This window comes from Tubulanus polymorphus, chromosome 2 (assembly GCF_964204645.1).
Source record: "Tubulanus polymorphus chromosome 2, tnTubPoly1.2, whole genome shotgun sequence".
Classification (NCBI taxonomy): domain Eukaryota; kingdom Metazoa; phylum Nemertea; class Palaeonemertea; order Tubulaniformes; family Tubulanidae; genus Tubulanus; species Tubulanus polymorphus.
Window position 1 is genome coordinate 8116295 of NC_134026.1, and position 16377 is coordinate 8132671.

The window sequence follows — 16377 nt, forward strand, 5'->3', positions numbered from 1 at the left end:
ATTATAAATTCATTCTATAAATTCTGTAAAATAGAAACAACACATGCGTTACATGTGTCACATGCGGCCATTTATGGCCGGTTTTGCTTAATGCACATGCGTTAAACATAATAGAAACGACTGAACATAAAAATTCACAAATCAGATTTACACAATACATTATACAAGTTGTTCAGTTATTTCTTCTAATACATCATTTGATTTCTATAAATACAATTTATAATTACAAACATTTTTTCAATTACTGGTAAATATTTAACTACATCAACAAATGTTAAACTTAATCATTGGAGTCTTAATGTTTTTGAAATTCTTATATTTCTTCTTAGATCTTTTGGTGATTCTATTGGTTTGATATCCACCGGTTTGTGCGTGTTTAATTTGACACCAGTTCCACAGTTGTATATAGGTTTATTTGACTCTGGGCCTAGTTCCACAGTTATCTAAAAGATATATCAAAATATAAATTTCTACACATAAATATATTTAAAGGTTTCATATTTAGCGGCCTTAATAAACAAAAACTGTACTTACATTTAACTCACGAACTGTAAACTGTATATGATGTGGCGTTTATGAGACTGTTATGATACAGCGTTTATGAGAATATCCTGGTTATGACACAATGTTTATGGGACTATATCCGTTGAAAAGCGATCGATATATGCTGGTATTTCGTTCTGTGTGTGTATACGCAACTAATTGCTTTTCACCCGTAGACTGTCAAGCGTCTGATGTGCGCGCCTATTTATACTATTCTATGCTCAGAAACATCTAGAATAAGTGTGTTGAGACTTGCGAATTATGAGATTTTTGATTGGTTAGAGCTTAGTTGTCCAGAAACATCTAAAAAGCGCGTTGAGACTTGTAAATTATGAGATTTGTGATTCGCTAACGTCCGCCGTATGATGTATAATACACAACGCGTTGAGACTTGTAAATATAGTTGAAAAAAAATCAATAATAAAGGCATTTAGATCAATGAAATTAATTAACTCTTTACAATTGAAATATAAGCTGGTAACATATGTTTACTAGAGCTAATACAACCAACTATATAGCTGAGTATTATCAGGCGTTTATAACGATTCAACATATTTTTCACTATATGTTGAGTTCCTTAATTCGATAAATGTCTTTGCTTTAACCAACTGGACTAAAAACAAATGTGTTCTAGTTTTATTGTGTCTTGCTTTTGGGGATTTATCTATATCGATATTACATGTTGGGCAGTAGTATTTATTTGCTTCCATTTTAATACTATATTTTTTATTAAAATTGATTTTAGAAGTTCAATAATTTAAATGTTATTCATATATATATGAATATTTTAAGAGTAATAGGGGTAATGGGCTTTCAGGCTAAAGGTTTAATGATCGAGCCCATTAAAAAACAAAATATTAAAAGTAATTAAAAAACTATAATATATTTTCATAACCGCGTGCATTTCAGTTGAATAATAGAATAATTATTATCATTTGAATATATTTGATTATTTGAATTTGTGTATTGTAATTAAATCAATTGGTCGCGGAGCGGAGCGGTAGCGAAGTGGAGCGACCAATTGATTTAATACAATATGCTTTTTATATTATTGATATCTTAGAATAAATATTTAGTTTTGATATAAAATGCACGCGGTTATGAAAATATATTATAGTTTTTTAATTACTTTTAATATTTTGTTTTTTAATGGGCTCGACCGTTCGACCTTTGGCCTGAAAGCCCATTACCCCTATTACTACCCTCAATTTCCTCATGCTGTCCCCCACGGGTTAGGCATAGCTGCCAATGATCGAGGCAGAAACATCAGGGCCTGGTTTTATAGACTGGTATTAACTTTAACCCGGGGGCTAACTCAATTGATAGTGAATTGAGTTAGCCCTGGGGTTAAAGTTAATACCAATCTATAAAACCGGGCCCAGGAATTTATATCGACTTAAATCCGCACAAAAGAACATAGAAAAAACCAATAATCTATTTATGATTCTATTTTATCACGTTGTATTTGTTTTCCAACAAATGCGTGTATATATTTCAACCTCTCCTGCGACTGCGGCGCTGACCTGCGCCATTTTGCTTCTGCTTCTTTTGCTTCTTCTGCTTACTTCCACCCACGTCTGCTTCGACTTCTTCTGGTTCTTTAACTTCATCCGGTTCAACTTTATCTGGTTCAGCTACATCTGGGTCAACTTTATCTGATTCAGATGTACATTCCATGGCCAGCAACTGTTGCAATTCCTCTATTCGCTCATCTTTCTCGTTCAGTCTTAGGTGGTAGACTTGCCTTTGTTCTTCCATATTTTCCAAGTGACGTTGTTTTTGGTCCTCGAGGTTTTTCAGAGCAAGCTCGTTTTGGTCTGCCCGCTCTTGTTTGTGGTTCTCATTATTGTTTTCCATCTCTTCTCGGTGGCGTTTTTTCATTTTATTTGTTAATTGTTGGCATGCTTGACCTTCTCCAGCTTCGTTGAATTCGACGAGTAAAGCGACCACTAGTACGACTAGAATACAAACTCGTCCAAATGTCTTCATTGTCCACATCTATCAATAAAACACATATAGAAATTACACCAAGATCTATTCCACACCAGGCGCGATCGCGCTAACGTCGCAAACATTTCGTGCCCTTTTTCATTTTTTCATCCCCAAATTAGATAGGGCACAAATTGAGTCGTCTCATTTTTTTTTACAAAATAAGCAAGGTAGATAATTTTCAACAAAAATGCACACCATCTTCCAGGGATAGGCCTAATAAGTAAGTTAATGCAATCGCGGGATCCGTAACCGGAGTCCGGACCCCGTGTACTGACCCATGGTAAATAAATGTGATCGCGGGGTCCGGAGCTGGGCCCCTACCCGGAACCTGAAGGATGGCTGGGTTGATTGATAGACACCACACCTGCTGACTGATCGTAGTCACCACACCTGACTGGTCACCAGTCACTAACTACACCAGACTGATCACCAGTCACTGCCCTTGCTGACTGGTCACCAGTCACTAACTACACCAGACTGATCACCAGTCACTGCACTCGCTGACTGGTCACCAGTCACTTACTACACCAGACTGATCACCAGTCTCTGCACTTGTTGACTGATCACCAGTCACTACTGCCGACTGATCACACCACGAACTTTGCTCACCACTTGACCAGATAAACTGCCAGACTCCGTCAATCTACTAGTCTAATCTAGCGGTTCGCATTCTAGGCTGGCTATGCAGGAGGTCGCAGTTCGAGTCCTGCCTGGGTTAGGTTTACGCCTGAGCTAGACTTAGGGTTATCGACGACAGGTCTTCTTCTATTGGTGTTTTCGATGTTTGCTTCGTGGTATGGAATTTTGGACCTACCACTTGGGAAGGAATAGTTGTGCATATTTGTGTCTGAAACTGGGGTTAGAATTGTTTTGCAGAAAAGTTTTAATTTTGGAATAACGAAACTGCCGTTAAGAACTTCGTTCTGATGTACGTATCTAATATCATTATTAGGTTGGAGGTTGCAAGAGGAGCGTGCGTAACTATGATAAAATCGTGTGCGGAGAATAATCATCATCTAACCTTTCTGTTTGATACGCCGCGATGAAATCTCGGTCTGTTATGATTCGAAGCGGTCTAAAATTAGGCATTTTATAATAGTACTGGTATTTCGTTAACGCTTCAAGAAACATTTTAATTTAAGTAACATACCTCGATGACACATGTCAGGATCAGATTGTGGTGACAGTAGTACGTGGCAAGTGTAGCTTCCAGTGGCGGGCACAGAATCAATTTCCGATGGGCTTGGCACCCCTATTCAGGGCTGGCGGAACCGGTACGGCCAGTACGGCTGGACCATTAATTTTGCCGATTATGTTTCAAAATTTCTTTAACTTAAAACTTCGGTCATTGGTGGTATCATTCAGTAGTCTAATTTACTGTAAATACTGATAGTAAATGTGTGTTTCATAGTTTTACATGTTTTATTTGTATATTTCTGATATTATAAACATGTAGTATAATATAGCAGCTCAAGATAATCCTGTTCACGATATTTTCAAGTTTGCTTATCCCAATCTTGTACATTGTTTCATCACGATATTAAAAAGCCTGTTTTGTGTCTATAGATTTCTAAATCCAGTGTAGCAACCTTCTTATTTTAACTACCTTCAAGTATCTCCCCAACAAATCGCCACAATGCCTATGGCGGCCATGACAATAATTGTCAATTTCTTGATGTGTGGCTATAGAACCAGCAAATTGTGACCTCGAAAATTTTCGGTGCACGGGACTCCGCTATTGGGGCTTGATATAGACGAACCGGATGCATTCTTAAATGCTCCCAATTGTGTATCATAAGTGAATTTTTCAAAATTTTCCGCGCAGTTATTAATTGCGACGGACCAGAGCGCGCTACGCGCTTCTGCCTATTAGGTACGGTTTGGGATGGCCGTACCTTCCGCCGTCCTTGCTATTTCATAACATTTTGTGACTGCAAAAAGTTTCTTATTTTTAAATTCAGTGTTTTAATTGCTGTTTTCTGATCAGATACCAGATATTGAAACCAAATGAAAGCTGACCAACTCGCATCAAATCTTTGAGCCTTCGACGCTTGGCTTTACTGGCGTGGTTTAGGTCCACTTGTAGTTTAAAACGCATCCCCTTTGGAGGCTATAGGCCTGCAGAGGGTGCTCAGAGGTTAATGGAAGGGTCTTTAGGTGACAAAACATTGCGTTTCAATGGCGGGGAAATTGGGTGACAATACATTCTCCAGACTTCTGAAAAAGATTGGCATTTCTCCAATTAAAAAAGCATACAGCATGCTGTCGACATTTCATCTGAACCCGCTCTAAATCTGCACTAGACTTAAGTTCCAATGCCACCAGACACTCCAGACAGGAACATTATTTGTAAGAGTTGGCCTATGCTTAATTGATAATTAAGTTGTAATTTGTAGCTGGTTGGCGCTGATCAGTCGGGATTTTGGGGAACCCATGTAAGAATCTGTTTGTAGTAACTTGGAAACATGTTTGTAGAACCTCGATGAACACAGTGAAGCACTGTGTTTATACGTAGATCCTAGTTTTAAAGCCCTCTTGTAGAACCTAGTTTTAGAACCATATTTGTAGTATCTAGAACCTTAACGCGGTTTTAACGCGGCGTTAAAACGAAAAACTGGTTTTAACGATGCGTTAAAACCAAAATTTCGTTTTAATGATGCGTTTAAACGAAAAACTGGTTTTAACGATGCGATAAAACGAAAAATGTAGAATTAGAAAAAAATTGGTGGAGACCGAGTGTCATTTTAATTTTTTTTTTCTTTAATGTGGCCCGAATCTATGAATCAGCCACCATACTTATCAGAGGATATCTCACTGATCGGAGTCAGCTGATAAATCACTTGTACAAGCCTTATTTCTCGATTGGATCACTGCAATACCGAATATCCATGGAACTTATTCAAAAACTTCCAACCTCTCCAGAAGTCGTTACCCGTGCTCCTCGCTTTGATCAGATTTTCCTGTTCTTCATCGATCGTCTCCATTGGTTACCCGGTGTCCGCTAGAATAACAATCTTCGAAAAACGATATTCCGGGAAAAACAAAAAACGATAAACAACTACCTGATGCATTTAAGATAGACAACAATCGAACAAAAGTAGAAGATAAAAATTTGATTTCTTGAAATTAAAGATCCCTCTAATGAACGTTTTCTTCTTTCTAACTACACGCAACGAGTTCAAAAATAAATAGTAGAAAATAAATTGTTTAAGGATAAGGTATTGATGAAATTAAAATGAAAGTTATCACGAGTGTATTGATTTGATTAAGGATCCCATCTGCCACATATCTCCGATCAAAGCTTTCAAACTGGAATCATACCGGATGACCTAAATAGTGCAAAAATTGGACCCCTCCACAAAAGCGGTGGTATTGGTATTGGTGGTCTCTTGGTGGTAAAATTCCATGCTATTTGGATAATGAAAAAACAACAGTTGGTGTCTATACTTATCCAAAGCATTCGACACTGCAAATCACAACATTTTTTTAGACAAATTACAAAATAAATCTGCAATCATAACTTTAGCTACATAAATGTGCCGCGAGAATCAGATTCCAATTAACTTGATCACAAGCGGTCATCAACAAATTACAGCGGTGGCCGGTTGTATTATGTAAATTCGAATACACTGGTATACTTTTCAGAAGTATGTAAGTATGTCAAATTCAATTTTCAGGTCCATCCATCGTCGTCAGACGCGAAGTATGAATAATCTACACATACCCCATTACGTACGTGGACCGTTAAAAACAATTTTGCGGTATTAGGTCTCTGTTCTAATTTTATGGAATTCTCGGCCCAAGTCCGAAATACGACATTATATAATTAATAATAATAATGATGATGATGACGACGACGACGACGACGACGACGACGACGACGACGACGACGACGACGACGACGACGACGACGACGACGACGACGACGACGACGACGACGACGACGACGACGACGACGACGACGACGACGACGACGACGACGACGACGACGACGACGACGACGACGACGACGACGACGACGACGACGACGACGACGACGACGACGACGACGACGACGACGACGACGACGACGACGACGACAATAATAATAATAATAATAATAATAATAATAATAATAATAATAATAATAATAAATATAGCTGCAAAGCAGCGATAACGGGTTTTCTGCACAGTCTTAGAATCCTGTTCAACGGTGGATTTCAACAAAGCATTTGATAAGGCTCAACATCAGCCATTACTAAAATCAACGGGACGCCTCATCTTGAATTGAGACGGTCTAACTAGTGGAGTCACGCAAGGTAGTATCCTAAGTCGTCTTCTGTTTAATGTCCTGACAAATGACATACACAGTAATCCAAAATATACCAGACCGAGTAAATTTCCAAAACGACCTTAACACACTGTTCGACCAAAAAATTTAATGTTCCGACAAAACCACGGGTACAAAACCAAAATTATGAATTGTCGCGGGTGACAAAACCAAAATATTGAATTGTCACGGGCGACAAAACCAAAATAATGAATTGTCGCGGGCGATAAAACCACAATAATGAATTGTCGCGGGCGTTAAAACCAAAATATTGAATTGTCGCGGCGATAAAACCAAAATAATGAATTGTCGCGGACGACAAAAACAAAATATTGAATTGTTGCATGCGACAAAACCAGAATAATGAATTGTCGCGGGCGACAAAACCAAACTAGGGGTCCAGGGACACCATGCTCACTTGGGAAGTGGTTTCAAATGCTCAACAATCTAACAATCTCAATACATAACGCCCTCTAGTGACCATATACAAAAACCAATGACCTTGAAACCCACCACAATCATAGAACATGTGAGCAGCTATGATTTTGTAATTGATTGTGATAACAAAATATGCCTCGTTACCAATTTAATATGGAAATACTAAGTTATTCTACTATTCAACGCCCCTGGTGACCATATGCAAAACCCAATGACCTTAAAACTCACCACAATCGTAGTACATGTCATGAAATGCAATTGATCATAGTAACAAAATATGCCTAGGTACCAATCTAATAAGGAAATACTAAGCCATTCTACTATTCAACGCCCCCTGGTGACTATATGGAATAACTAATGTCCTTAAAAACTCACCACAATCATAGACGATGTCATGATCTACAACTTTGCAATGGATCATGGTAACAAACTATGCCTAGGTACCAATCTAATAAGGGAAAACTAAGCTTTTCTACTATTCAACGCCCCCTGGTGACTATATGGTATAACTAATGTCCTTAAAAACTCACCACAATCATAGACGATGTCATGAACTACAACTTTGCAATTGATCATGGTAACAAAATATGCCTTGGTACAAATATAATATAGCAATACTAAGTTATTGTATTATTCAACGCCCCCTGATGGCCACATACTAAAACCAATGACCTTGAAACTCACCAAAATCATAGAACACGTTATGGGCTACAACTTTCCAATTGAATGTAGTAACACAATATGCTTAGGTATCAATTTAATGTGGAATAACTTTTTTCCACCTACGAATGAGTACTGATGACAATTGCGTCATAATTGGCGGATCAAAAATACCTACCTCAGGTATAAAACATCCCTTTACAAAGAATACCCATCACAAATTGCAATGAGAAATGGCGAACCAGTAGGAAGCTACAGGACCTAGAATTCTGGCCAAAATTGACATTTTTGGGCACTAAAAAGGTCATAGGACGGCCATCTTGAGTCAGATCGACCCAATTTTCTTATGCTGATGGGCCTTTGGTAGATTCAAATATAAACGAAAGATCAAGGTAATTGATCAAAGCGTCTTCAAAATTTCCCCATGAAAACTTCGAAAATGTTTAAAAAGTGCTGATTTTGGCAAACAACAATGGCTGCCAGTCGGCCATCTTGAATCTGACAGGGCCAGTTTTTGGGCTGACGATGTGTCTAGGGTAGATACATGTATAAACCAAATATCAAGACATTACCTTGAAGCGTCTTCAAAACTTCCCAAAATAACTGGATTCCGTCTACGGACGGACGGACGAACGGACGAACGGACGAAAAGTGAACACAATAGCCCGCTGGGACTAAAGTCCCAAGTGGACTGAAAAAGAATTGTCGCGGGCGATAAAACCAAACTAATGAATTGTCGCGGGTGATAAAACCAAAATATTGAATTGTCGCGGGCGACAAAACCAAACTAATGAATTGTCGCGGGCGATAAAACCAAACTAGTGAATTGTCGCGGGCGATAAAACAAAAATATTGAATTGTCGCGGGCGATAAAACCAAAATAATGAATTGTCTCGGGCGATAAAACCAAAATATTGAATTGTCGCGGGCGATAAAACCAAAATAATGAATTGTCTCGGGCGATAAAACCAAAATATTGAATTGTCGCGGGCGATAAAACCAAAATAATGAATTATCTCGGGCGATAAAACCAAAATATTGAATTGTCGCGGGCGATAAAACCAAAATAATGAATTGTCGCGGGCAACAAAACCAAAATATTGAATTGTCGCGGGCGACAAAACCAAAAAAAAATTGTCGCGGGCGACAAAAACAAAGTATAAAACCAAAATAATGAAATGTCGCAGGCGTCAAAACCAAAAACAAGAATTGTCGCGGGCGACAAAACCAAAATAATGAATTGTCGCTGGAGATAAAACCAAAGTAATGAATTGTTGTGGGCGATAAAACCAAAATATTGAATTGCGGGCGACAAAATAATGAATGACGTAATGAATTGTCGTGGGCGATAAAACCAAGATATTGAATCGCGGGCGACAAAACCAAAAAAGAATTGTCGGGGCGACAAAACCAAAATAATGAATTGTCGCGGGCGACAAAACCAAAATGGTGAATTGTCCAGGCGACAAAACCAAAATGGTGAATTGTCGCGGGCGACAAAACCAAAATAATGAATTGTCGCGGGCGATAAAACCAAAATAATGAATTGTCGCGGGCGATAAAACTAAAATAATGAATTGTCTCGGGCGACAAAACCAAAATAATGAATTGTCGCGGGCGATAAAACCAAAATAATGAATTATCGCGGGCGATAAAACCAAAATATTGAATTATCGCGGGCGATAAAACCAAAATATTGAATTGTCGCGGGCGACAAAACCAAAAAAGAAAATTGTCACGGGCGACAAAAACAAAATATAAAACCAAAATAATGAATTGTCGCAGGCGACAAAACCAAAAAGAAGAATTGTCGGGGGCGACAAAACCAAAATAATGCATTGTCGCTGGCGATGAAACCAAAGTAATGAATTGTCGTGGGCGATAAAACCAAAATAATGAATTGTCGGGGCGACAAAACCAAAATAATGAATTGTCGCGGGCGACAAAACCAAAATAATGAATTGTCGCGGGCGACAAAACCAAAAAAAAAGAATTGTCGGGGCGACAAAACCAAAATAATGAATTGTCGCGGGCGATAAAACCAAAATAATGAATTATCGCGGGCGATAAAACCAAAATATTGAATTGTCGCGGGCGATAAAACCAAAATATTGAATTGTTGCGGGCGACAAAACCAAAAAAAAAATTGTCGCGGGCGACAAAAACAAAATATAAAACCAAAATAATGAATTGTCGCGGGCGACAAAACTAAAAAGAAGGATTTTCGCGGGCGACAAAACCAAAATAATGAATTTTCGCTGGCGATAAAACCAAAGTAATGAATTGTCGTGGGCGATAAAGTCAAAATATTGAATTTTTCGCTGGCGACAAAATCAAAATCATTGTTTTCTCGCGTTATTTTAGTTTTGTCGTTTTGTCGTTATGTCGCCCTCATTTGCATATTCGTGTTTTTTTACCTTATCAGCCACCATACTAAAGCCTTAAGGTCGCGTAAAACTCGATAAACACTTCAAGCGACACAGCGAACGATCTCCTTTCCTCCACAGCGAACGCTTACTCCGAATGTCAGCATACGGATAGGAGTGTGTTGTATACTTGTATTTAGTAAATACCTTGTGGATTTGACAATGATCGGTATGTATTGTAGGAAATATAGAGTATTGATGGTATTGATATAGAGGTTGAAGCCCGCGGCCGAATAAAGTAATACATTTCTTTATTTTGATACCTCGTCGACATAACAGCTTTTCTTCGCTATATCTCTTCGGCGTGTTTAGTTTAGGCCTACTACTCCCCGGTACACTTATGATTTATCTTAGTAAATACACAGTTAATTTGGTAAAGAAAAATAGGTATTGCTAAACTAACTGCTTGAAACCCGCAGCCAAATCACTGGTAGTTATAAATTAATTTGTACTCGATTTGATTATGATGAGGAGAAACTCGCAGCTGATCCCCGGAACGACGATGTAGTAACATACGTCGATTCGTCGATGTTTACGGCTCGACAGTGCTTTTAAAATCTAAATTAGTAAATTTCCAGTGTATCGGTAATATGATTTGATGAGGAAAATGGGCTATTGTTAAAATCACTGATTGAAGACCGCGACTGAATGTGAAGTCTGCGGCAATAAATTAGTTCATTTATACTTGAATTGATAATCGAAGTGACAGTCGGCCTGCGGGTTGATTTCGGGATGACGACTCGAAAAACATGTCGCCCCATTGAATGGGGCTAAATTTTCGATGTTTACGGCCCGACAGCGCTTTTGTAGATCTCAGTGAGTTGAACGATATTATATGGATTGTATATGAAACAGCGGTAAGGTAACAAAGCCTATGTTCTTTTGGTAAAAATAGTGTGGAAGAAAATAATAATAATAATAATCACGCGGATATCAATAGGGTTTTCTGTGAAATAACAGAAAACCCTAATAATAATAATAAGAAACACGCGAATCTCAATAGGGTTTTCTGTGATGTAACAGAAAACCCTAATAATAATAATAATAAGAAACACGCGAATCTCAATAGGGTTTTCTGTGATGTAACAGAAAACCCTAATAATAATAATAATAAGAAACACGCGAATCTCAATAGGGTTTTCTGTGATGTAACAGAAAACCCTAATAATAATAATGATAATAATAATAATAATAATAATAAAGAGCTTGTATAGCGCAGAATCCGTGTTTCCACGCTCAGTGCGCTGTCTCCACATAATGCCATCTATACAATAAAGTTTTCAAAGCTTTTCGAAAGCGGTCACATCTTCAATTTTTCTGATTCCGATTGGTAGACTGTTCCACAATAATGGACCTTTATGAGAAAAGGACCGATCGCCATATTTATTGTTGGTACGCGGTACAACTAGGCTGCGGTTGACACATGACCGTGTTCTGCCTTCCACCAATTTCAACATGTCTGACAGATAAACTGGCATCTTCTCGTACAACGCACGATGAACAAGACAGATAACTTTATATTCCGTGCGAGACTGGATTGGTAGCCAGTGAAGCTCCCGAAGGACAGGTGATATGTGGTAGTACTTTCTGCGCCGTCATACTTATAGTGCAACGTGTAGATATACGTTTGGAGTAAATCGGGGGATTAATGCGCAAGCTGAAATATAAAAGCGTAGTAATATGGAACTAAAAGAAGTTCCGTGAAAATAGATCCTTGATTGGGGATCCATATTCTACAGCTGATGACATGCGACACCTTTCATACTAGGGTGATGACTCTACTGGACGGTTGACAGATGACACCCTACACACCAGTTAGGTGACGACTCCACAGACGGTTGACAGATGACACCCTACACTGCAGTTAGGTGACGACTCCACAGGACGGTTGACGGATGCCACCCACTGCAGTTAGGTGATGACTGCACAGGACGCCAACAGGTAAACCCCTTACAATACAATTAGGTGACGACTCCACAGGACGGTTGACAGATAACACCCTACACACCAGTTAGGCGATGACTGCACACGACGGTTGACAGGTAGACACCCTCAGTAAGGTGATAGCTGTACGGACGGTTGACGATAGGCCCCTTTGCCAGTTAGGCTCCGTGTTAACGCGTATACCAATTGTCTTATCTCACAGGGACTTGACACAAAAGGATTTTGACCCCAGTACCCTTAGGTACCATATATAAAAAGACTTATATATAGTACCTAGGATACTGGGGTCAAAATCCTTTTGTGTCAAGTACCTGTGTCTTATCTTCTGTTTCGGGAACATCTTTCACCTAATCAATTATTCCCAAAAATCAATTAATATAATATTTTATATATCATTTTATAATATACTAACAGGACTCGTCTTCGACAGGTGGTTGATGTGGAGATATACATATCAGTGGAGACATACACAGCAGCGTCACGTGTCTATAATATGATGATATATTCATGTTCTTTAACAAAGAAACTCCCAACTGCCAATGGTATAGTTCACTAATTCCTGAATTGATGCCTCATAGTAACCCTTAACTCTAATGCTTACCCTAACCCTAACCCTAATCATTCACATTTTAAACTATACTAAACACTTTCCCAAGGTTATTTAGGACCAAAGATTTGTCACATCAACATAAAAAATCCACCGTGCAATAACTGTGATGCGTCCTCCAAAAACCCTTCAACCAATTTTAATAGCTATCTAGATACATTATATGTGAATGTTACATATACATGAGTGCCTTTTGTGTTTCGAAATGCCAATATCATCCAAATCATCCGCAACCTCATTATACGCAATGGATTTATGAGAAAACAAATGAAAATTATGAACACAATTGGCAGTTGAAGGGGTGGGATAATTTTCGTACTTCAGTTCTGGTTGACAGGTTGCCACCTGTTCTTGTAGTTTACTTAAGTTGTCGACTGTCAACGGTCAAACTGCTGTAAACACTAACCGAATAACGCAGTGTAATTGTTCACAGGCACTATCATGTCCTATACTGGACTAGCACCGAATTTTCCATCAGTTGAACTTAAAGAATCAAAATGTGTTGATATCTTTAGGAAACACTGTAATTAAAGAGACAGTTAATCGAGTAGTATAATTTCCCTCATTATTTGAATGATTGATATTTTAAGTATTGAAATTTGTCCTGCGTGCGTATGTGCGTGCGATCGTAACGCATAAGTTCGCATAAGTTGCTTTTTGACTTCTCTGGATTTTCTGTCTTTTCAGCATTACTCTTGTAATTTCTAAGGCAACATAAATTCGTTCATTCACCCCCTCCCCGAGTTCGACTGTGCTCCAGCCACCGATCGAAGCTAGAAGCGTCAGCAATTTATATCGATTTAAACCCGCAGAAACAAACATGGGAAAAGCAATTCATTTATGATTCTATTTCATTTAGATGTATTTGTTTTCTCGCGATTCGTGTACATATTTTTTTGTATATATATATTTTAACCTCTGCTGCGATTGCGGCGCAATCTTCTACCGCGATCTGATGCGTCGTTTTTCTTCTGCTGATTTTTCTTCGGCTTATTATTTCCACCCCGGCGCTTTCCTCGCTTTCCTCGCTTTCCTTTCGCAGCCACGTCTGCTTCGACTTCCTCTGGTTCTTCAACTTCATCTGGTTCAGCTATATCTGATTCAGATGTACATTTCGTGGCTAGCTGCTGTTGTAGTCCCCTTATTCGCACATCTTTCTCGTCCAGTTTTAGTTGGAAGCGTTGGCTTTGTTCCGCGATATTTTCCATGAAACGCGTTTTTTGGTTCTCCATGTTTTGTTGGATGCGCTGATTTTGGGCTTCCTGCTCTTGTTTGAAGCGCTCATTTTGGTCCGCCTTCTCTTTTTGGTGGCGTTCTTTTATTTTATCTATTCTTTGTTGGCATTTTTCATCTTTTCCAGCTTCGTTGAATTCGACGAGTAAAGCGACCACTAGTACAACTAGAATACAAACTCGTCCAAGTGTCTTCATTATCCACATCTATCAATGAAACAATAAAACACAAAATATAGCTGCAAAGCAGCGATGACGGGTTTTCTGCAAAGACATTCAGGATGATGGGAATTGTAGTAAATTGAAATACCGATACATAGAATAAAATGCATTGACAGATTCGAACCTATTCAACCACTGTGTAAACGACAAATGGGGTTCAGCTTTGAAACCGAACTTACGCGGACGTACAATCAACAAATGTGAATTTATTTGACCAGGCATTTATTTTGGCATTCTAACATCATGATATAACTGTATTTTCTGTCCTATGTCGGGGCATCGGCAATGCTGCTATGGATTCCCAGGCGAGGATCCGGGCCGCGCGCCACGTTCGCTTATGTTTACTTGGTTATACCGCCCTTCAATTTCTTCTACATTTCAATAAAATTGGACTCAATTTTTCTTGGTTAATCAATTTCCAGTAAAACTATACCATATACTCAATGTGAATAACAATTTCTATTTGATGACATTTCCATTTGGAGCCTAAAATTCCAGTTCAAACTACTTTTTACTGCGTAACTGAGTGCACCGGTGGTTGCATGGTAACTTTCTAGCAACGCTCTTCCGATGTAACTAATTCAATTTTGCAGTAAGACAATCTAATTTTCATATGTATAATCATTAGGTTAGTGGTTCTAAGTAGAGCTCGGAGCGAACTAATTGATAGTATTCGGAAAGTCGTGAGCGGAGATTGATCTTACCTCTCTGTGATGAATCCTTGATGAAATCTCGACTGCAGTTTGATTCTATGCGTTCTGAAATAAGCATTCTATAGTATTTTGTTTTAACGCTTGGAGAAACACTTGAATTTAAGTAACACACTTCGATGACACATGTCAGGATCAGATTGTTGTGACATAAGTCCGGAGCCGCCCGCCCGTCACGTGGCGGGTGTAGCTTTCACTGACAGGCACAATCAATTTCCGGTGGGCGCGCTTGACTCTGTGACCCCTATATTTCATAAGACTGTGATTTCACCAATTTCATCTGGTTGTGTTCATAAACTTATAGAGCAATGAGAAACCAAACATGTTGAACCTGCTGATCCTGTCCCGCTGTCTGTGGTTTACATGTAAGTTCGCGATCGCATATTTTGTTGATATAAGCCCATCCGATTATAAAAGCTTACTACCCCAACGATTAGGCTAAACAAAAATGATACCTTGTTTCTCCCCAGCGGCCGGGTCATTTTTGTAAAATATGATAAAATTTATAAACAGTTCATTTCTATAGCGGCCGGGTCTGTTATGGTTAAATTGATCACGATTTAAAAAAAAGTAATGTATAGGGTAGATAGGCGGCCGGCCGGGTCAACATTTAAGCTCAGCAGAGCGGAGAAACAAGGTATCAATTTTTTTTAGCCTTAACCATCGAACCGCTGGATCAGATTCCCCACGTGAATCCTATTCCAATCCGTAGTCAGTCAAAGAAGGCGTCCGATTTGCGAAATTGGGGAGAAAAGGATGAATTCTCCAGGCTTCTGGCAGGAAAGATTGCCATATTTTCACTAAAAACGGCATAGTGGAAATTTTTGTGCTGTCGACATTTCAAGTGAACCTGCTCTAATTCTGCACTGTAATCAGGTTTAGTGCTACTAGATGAGATACTCCGATTTGTAAGATAACTATTCAGGTGCGTAGCCACCGAAAATCCGTTTGTGCGACATACCCTATAATCTGAGCCCCGAAGGGGCGACATCATGAAGGGAGGTTTTGTAAATATTCTCTCGATTTTCATCTCAGAGATTTATTGGTTAAATCATTTATTTTGGTCCACTTTTCATAAAGAAAACACCAGCAGAATCAGTGAAATGTAACTAAATAGAAGAATACAACGTATTAAGTCGTACTTAAGTTATAGAAAAAAGTTTTCTGAATTCGGCAACTTTGATACTGTAAGTACAGGTGCATGGTCCAGATGTGACGTTGTTAACACCATAAACAAAACTCGCAGGAGTCACTGGTTGGATGTCGCCTGCTCAGAAAATCTCAAGTGCTTTAC

General features: G+C 38.8%; 1 protein-coding gene across 1 annotated transcript; it reads right to left on the reverse strand.

Annotated features, from left to right (window-relative positions):
• Positions 1-2016: 2016 nt before the first annotated feature.
• On the reverse strand, positions 2017-3177 carry LOC141900571 (uncharacterized). Its single transcript, XM_074787528.1, has 2 exons — positions 3145-3177; positions 2017-2541 (listed from the first exon to the last, which is right to left on the reverse strand). The coding sequence occupies exon 2, from the start codon at positions 2539-2541 to the stop codon at positions 2038-2040; it is 504 nt and encodes a 167-aa protein (XP_074643629.1). The 5' UTR covers positions 3145-3177; the 3' UTR covers positions 2017-2037.
• Positions 3178-16377: the final 13200 nt, after the last annotated feature.